We start from the raw sequence: 7,179 nt of genomic DNA on the forward strand, positions 1-7,179 counted from the left end.
TCAAGTAGTTGTTTTTAGTCTAGTTTATATGGAGGTAAACCTGTAAAAGTTTATTTATATATTTGGTTTGAGCAAAAATGAAGCATATGAAAGCAACAAGAGCCTTTTGGCATGCCATAACTTGGGCAGTTAAGTAGCTGCTTAGTAATGGTTAACCTAAGTTAAACGATAAGCTAACATATGTAACTCAGTGTATTAATAGAAAATCAACACTATTCCGGTAGTGACAAAAATCTAATTGAATCGTGAAATACTAATAAGGTAACAAATACTCACTAGATATCAACACGCCTTAAAATAACAATGACTAGTACTCTTCATTACAAATTTTTATAAAACATAGCAAAAGCATACTTCTACACGGAACTACATTTTGAGATAGTTATTTTCAATATACAAACTTAATATAAAAAGTAATTTATAGCTAAATTTGAAATTGTTAACAAAAGACAATAAAAAACCCAAGACTCAAGTATCATTCTCATGCCACGTGTAACAAATCTATGATTCTGAATTTCTGATGTACTCGCAAAACGAAACAGGGCAATCCCTCGCAAAAAAAATAAAATAATCGGAAGCTAACAAACGCCGAGACCGTGAGACGCGCCCGGGGCAGTTACGTCACTTCGCAACCTCCGTTCCGTTCCGCGGGGCAACCACGTCATTTTCACCGTCCCGCAAGCGGACATCCGAAAAATTTCAAAATCCAAGCGCCCAACGGGCCGTTTTCGAACCCGACGCGGCCGGCCGCCCGATGGGAGCGATCGGACGGCCCTGGGCGGCCGAGGCGCGGCGTTGGAGGGAACGCGGCTGGGCCGTCCGATCCGCCGCCCTAGCCCCCGCGCCCACTATAAAATCCAACCCCTTTCTAGGGCACTCGCCCTCTCGCCCATTCCATTTACCATACCCCTCTCGCCCCTCTCCCTCTCAACCGACGGCCCACTCGCTTCTGTGAGGTAATGCTGCGAAATCCTTGTCCCGTTTCCTGTTCCTAGCGCCGGATTTTTGTGAGATTTTCGGTTTTGTTATATGTTTCCGTGGGGGATTTTCGCTTGGTAGTAGCAGATTTTGGGATTTTGTAGGTTCCCATTTGCGGTGAGGGTTTGTTTGAATATGGGGGCTAGGTTTGGGTGGATTTAGCGGTTCGCGTCGCTGCTGGCGAGGCTAGTTCTGCGAAGATCTGCAGCGCCCTGAATTTTTTTGTGGCGTTTGGTTTTCAAATCATGTATCACCGGGCTGGCGAATTCAAAAGTTCTCGGTTCGTATTTGAGATTTGGGGGCTTGGGTTTGCTCATAGGGTCGCTGAGGTTTCTCTTGGAAATTTCAAATAGGTTTCAAGCTGCTCTTCACTTGCGGCGAGATGCTGCCGCCAGCGGTTTAAGTTTTCTGCGACCCTTAACTTTTTTTGGGCAACTTTTCCCCTGTTTCCGTTGCATTTTGTGGCCGGATCTGTTTGATTTCGAGCTCGAGCTAGTGATTCGTCCACAGATCTGGTCCTGAACTCGCATGTCGGAGTAATGTCCCATCGTTTTCTCGCGACTAACCACCCTCTGCTCCCTTCCCACCTGCAGCTACCTACCTTGAGATCCAGCCATGAGGGAGATCCTCCACATCCAGGGCGGCCAGTGCGGCAACCAGATTGGCTCCAAGTTCTGGGAGGTGGTGTGCGACGAGCACGGCATCGACCCCACCGGCCGCTACGTTGGCACCTCCGACCTCCAGCTCGAGCGCGTCAACGTCTACTACAATGAGGCCTCATGCGGCCGCTTCGTCCCGCGCGCCGTGCTCATGGACCTCGAGCCTGGTACCATGGACAGCGTCCGCACCGGGCCGTACGGCCAGATCTTCCGCCCTGACAACTTCGTCTTCGGCCAGTCTGGCGCGGGGAACAACTGGGCCAAGGGCCACTACACTGAGGGCGCTGAGCTTATCGACTCTGTGCTTGATGTCGTGAGGAAGGAGGCTGAGAACTGCGACTGCCTGCAAGGTTGATTTCTATTTGGCATCCTGAAATGCTCACTGTTATTACCTTTTGACCTGAAAGCTCGCTGTTAATTATGCTTGCGTGATTGTTGTGATGCGTGTTAGATCTGATAGGAGCACTTTTAGATTTGGTGCTATTAGCTTTTTGGGAGGCGTGATCATTTGATTATTTAGCTTTTAAGTTTGCTTGCTTTCCATTTCTAGTAGTATTACTTTTTTGTTGGCTAGTGTGTTTGCATCTGATGAGCTTTAGTATTGTATAATGTTGATTCCAAATGCATTGCAAGATCTATTTTTACTGTTGTTTGTCATTGATATATGCTAGTACTGTTAAGTGCAGCCAAATGAGCATCTTTCTGAATATTGTTTTTTCCTGGTTTTAACTGCAAAATTAAGTTCACTGACAAGGATTAGCATGTTGTTTGTCTAGTGTTTTTTATATACATATTGCTTGATGTGGTTTGACCGATGTTTGTGGTTTGATTCCTTTCATATTTTATTAAAAACTGTTTAAATGTTTAGATTAGATATGGGATATGTGGTTGGTGTCTGCAATAGATATTTCTCTTGCTTATATTGGACCACACAATCCTTTTCTTTGTGATAAGTAAAATGTGATTGTCTGCATCTGGTTTGTGCACAAGGTTCTTACTATGCAACTTTCAAGATAGTCCTTAGTCTAAACAGTTTAATTTTATTTGCATCTAGATTGTAGTTTATTTGCATCTAGATTGTGTACGCTGCAACTCATGGATTTATTTGCCTTTCTGTGATCAGGCTTCCAAGTTTGCCATTCCCTTGGAGGAGGCACTGGATCTGGAATGGGCACCCTTCTGATCTCAAAGATCAGGGAGGAGTACCCTGATCGGATGATGCTCACATTTTCTGTCTTCCCTTCGCCGAAGGTCTCAGATACTGTTGTTGAGCCATACAATGCAACACTATCTGTCCATCAGTTGGTGGAGAATGCTGATGAGTGCATGGTCCTTGACAATGAGGCTCTTTATGACATTTGCTTCCGTACTCTGAAGCTAACCACTCCTAGCTGTAAGTTGATTTATACTCAGTTTAATTATCCTGTTTGAACTGTGATAGCCTTATCTGATAGATTTATGCTCCTGATGTAGTTGTACTCGGTAACTCAATTCAGTTCTTGTATTTTGTACTGGTAAATCTGTTGATGTAATTGTGGTATGTGCGTGGTTAGTAGGTAGATAAATATGGCTGCCCAAGCAAGCAAATATTGATGTTTATGGTGTATCGGGTTCAGTTAGTATGTTTTGCATTTGTCCTATGCATGAGCCAAGCCAACTCATTACTTCACCATCTTGCTGTTGATGAGCTGGTTGAATCCATTGCAGCCAATGTACATATGATGCATGTTACTTGTTTGTCTCATTATAGGTAGTACCTTGGCATGGCAGCTGCACAGTTAGATATCTAGCTATTAGGTTGTTATCTAACTAAATAATTAATGCTGGGTTATCAGATAATAAGTCTTTACACCTGTTTGCTGTTTATAGACATTTGCCATTTCTTGTTGTAATTATAATGTGCACTTGCTGAGAAAACTCTGGTCTTTTTTTAACATAGCAGTGAACTGTTTGCTGTTTAGACATTAGTTGTTCATTATATTGAAATTCTTGATACTTATCTGACTTGCTTTTGTTTCTGAACAGTTGGAGACTTGAACCACTTGATCAGTGCTACAATGAGTGGTGTCACTTGCTGCCTCCGCTTCCCAGGACAGCTGAACTCTGACCTTCGCAAGCTTGCTGTCAACTTGATCCCCTTCCCTCGTCTCCACTTCTTCATGGTCGGCTTTGCGCCACTCACCTCGCGTGGCTCGCAGCAGTACCGTGCCCTCACCGTCCCTGAGCTGACCCAGCAGATGTGGGATGCCAAGAACATGATGTGCGCTGCTGACCCGCGCCACGGCCGCTACCTCACGGCCTCTGCCATGTTCCGTGGCAAGATGAGCACCAAGGAGGTGGACGAGCAGATGATCAATGTCCAGAACAAGAACTCTTCCTACTTCGTGGAGTGGATCCCCAACAACGTCAAGTCCAGCGTCTGTGACATCCCGCCACGTGGCCTCTCCATGGCCTCCACCTTCATCGGAAACTCCACCTCCATCCAGGAGATGTTCCGCCGTGTGAGTGAGCAGTTCACTGCTATGTTCAGGAGGAAGGCTTTCTTGCATTGGTACACTGGTGAGGGCATGGACGAGATGGAGTTCACTGAGGCAGAGAGCAACATGAACGACCTGGTGTCCGAGTACCAGCAGTACCAGGATGCCACTGCTGATGAGGAGGGTGAGTACGAGGATGAGGAGGCGATCCAGGACGAGTAAGGTGGTCTGGACCCCTGTCGCCTGTTGTACCCTCGGGATCCTGGTTTGCTTTAAGCTGGAGCTTGCGTATGTTTGGTTATTGTTATTCGCGTATGTTATGCTGAGTATGTAGTACGTACCTCCGTGGTAGCATGCTGCATGCTACCGCTTATCCTCTGTTATCACCAGAAAGACATGTTCGCCTGCACTGCTTGATATATGGGAGGAGTATTGGATTATTGTATCTGCTTGCTTGTTCGTGTGATGGTTCTTTCCATTCCTGTGCCTGTGCGAATTTGCCAAAATTAGTAGATCAGCACCGCTCGGCACCGATTTTGCTGTGTGAAACGAAACAAGTACTGCATCGCGTCCTGTTTGCCATCAAATGTATCAGCTCGCAACAAATGCATGTAACGAAATAGTAAACCAGTAGGTAGGTGTGGGGTTTTAAGTGTAACCTTGCCTGTAGCGGCGAAAGAGCTCGTGGTCTTGGCTGAGGCGCTGAGCGGAATGCGTAGCAGCCCATGGCGTCGACGGCGAGGATGATGTCGGCGCGGTGCCACTCCCTTCGGAGATTCTGGAGCAGGGCACAGGAGTAGCAGAACTTGGCCCTGAAAATGTACCGTCAGGCATGCGTGGCTGCAGCAGGTGGCACCAATTTCTGTGAGCAAGTCATCACATCAAAACTGGCATAAAACCTATTTACACAGCAGATGCAGTATTTAGCAGTGCAGCAATCTATTTACACAGCAGCACCCCACAATTGTTCCTTCCCATCACAGCATTCGTGGGGGTACACGGACGCCGGCGTCCGTCAGGCACACCTGTACTGCAAAGTATATATACAGGGCGGCCTGCTCTCTAGTCAGGCACCATTTGATTACAGTTACAGGTCGCTGCCGAAGTGCCGACCGTATCACTCTGATCCAGGCGCGCGCTGGTCAGGTTGGCGAGGTTGCGATTTTGAGATAGGTTCAACAACGTCACAGCTTTCAGGTCCTTGATGTTCTTCACGCCTGCATCCGTGATCAACCCACCACAGGTCTCCAGAGACTGAATATTACTGAAAACTGAAGCAACAGTGTGATGTTTAAGATGCGTTGAGATTCTTATTTACAAATGGAAAGAGATTCGCTGATATAAATAGACGCAATGCTCCTGTAAGATGGTTGCAAAGAAATGGAACGGATCCCCTAGCTAGATAGTTTGCACAAGAAACCCAATGAACTATATTTTTCAGTGCCAACATAGTAAGTAGTCCACATGCAAAATCTTTTGAATATGTGCACTTACATCTGGAGCAGTTTGTGCCAGCATCGATCATGGAAGCTCCAAACAGGTCAAGGTGCATTAGTCCAGTGAGACCTGCATTAACCAAATGATAAGGCTAATGCCATGATATATGCTTAGATGATCTGAAGTCTATAACAATGCAAAAAAATTGCTTACTGTCACTAGGAAACCCATAGTACAATACAATTTATATGCAAAACAATCATCATCTTCAGAAAATGAAATGAGCTGATCAGAGAAATGATAACAGCATGCAAAATTAACATAACTGTCAAACAATTTTCTGTCAATGAAATTCCTTGTAGGTGGTAAGATGCTTTTGTTTAAATAAAAACAATCATACTATATCCAACTAATATGAGGAGCGTAATTGTAAGAGCTGCTAAACCAGTATCTGTGAATTATCGATTGTCAAGATTAAGAGACTTCAGTGAACTCAAGCCAGAAATTTTCCTCAGACCAATGTAAAAGAGATATTGATGCTCTGCAAATTACATAGACCTGCAGAAATAGAACAACTTAAGAATTGTTTCTGAAACAAATGCAAACGACAAATTTAATAATTTAAAAATCATCCTAGTGTGTAACAACTTAAAGCAAGAAATGATGAAGTGTATGAGTAAGAAGCATCTATTGAGAACACATATCAATTTTGTAAAAGGCTGCAGCACCAACAGTGTAAATTAATAACCCAATACGGAATATAAACGGCTCTATGGGTAGCTATTAAAAGGAAGAGAAAAAAACAACAACTGTGATACTGCTAGCATAAACAAACCTGAGAGATGTCGAAGTCCATTGCTCCCAACTTCAGTGTTTGAAAGCTCTAGGCTTTTTAGCTACATGAGGCCTACAACACATCAAGATGCAAATATAGATCAACTGATACTTAGCAACTACAAAAGAACACTCAAACTGTTAAATGTAGTAGCAAACAGTGAAAAAAAGAACATATATTGGATTTCAGCAGACGAGCAAGGAAATAAACAAAAAAATAATTAAAAAGCATGGCATATGCCATTTCACAAATGGTATGCTATGACTCAGGTCTTACTGCATGAGTCCATCCATTCAGTGTGTGTTTTTTTGTCTTAAACTTTTTCTTAATAAAACACCAGGTAAACATATAATAATTAATAATTGACAGCACAATGTAGAATTTATCAAATCATTGAAACTTCACCTTTCAGGTGAAATAGACCCTCATCACCAATCTTGCATGAGTCCAGGTTCAAGGGCTAAGTTGATCAAATCTGAAAGGTACAAAGGGCATCAGAAAAAAAAGCACTTTCCTTATTATGTGTCAATTGATACACAGTGACATTATAATTCTGATGTACTTCTGGAAGGATCAATGTAAGAATTGTGTGCTTCCATGATTCCACTAAATGTTGTACTTATAGGCTTATTGCGTGCACAAAATGTCATGCCAAAGAGTGCAACACCTTCCTTGAAGATGCTATCCAGGTTTGTATCTGCTTTCATTTTATCAGCATTACTTGCACATGAAAGACACAGTGAACACTGATTTATTAGAAAATCGTCTGGTTATTTTTCTTAAATGATATGAT

General features: G+C 43.6%; 1 protein-coding gene across 1 annotated transcript; it reads left to right on the plus strand.

Annotated features, from left to right (window-relative positions):
* The first annotated feature begins 798 nt into the window (after window positions 1-798).
* Window positions 799-4,559, plus strand: LOC117856123 (tubulin beta-5 chain). The gene is made up of 4 exons (XM_034738561.2): window positions 799-956; window positions 1,572-1,987; window positions 2,761-3,030; window positions 3,663-4,559. The coding sequence occupies exons 2-4, from the start codon at window positions 1,594-1,596 to the stop codon at window positions 4,334-4,336; spliced, it is 1,338 nt and encodes a 445-aa protein (XP_034594452.1). The 5' UTR covers window positions 799-956; window positions 1,572-1,593; the 3' UTR covers window positions 4,337-4,559.
* The last annotated feature ends 2,620 nt before the right edge of the window (window positions 4,560-7,179 follow it).

Source organism: Setaria viridis, chromosome 5 (genome assembly GCF_005286985.2).
Source record: "Setaria viridis chromosome 5, Setaria_viridis_v4.0, whole genome shotgun sequence".
Classification (NCBI taxonomy): domain Eukaryota; kingdom Viridiplantae; phylum Streptophyta; class Magnoliopsida; order Poales; family Poaceae; genus Setaria; species Setaria viridis.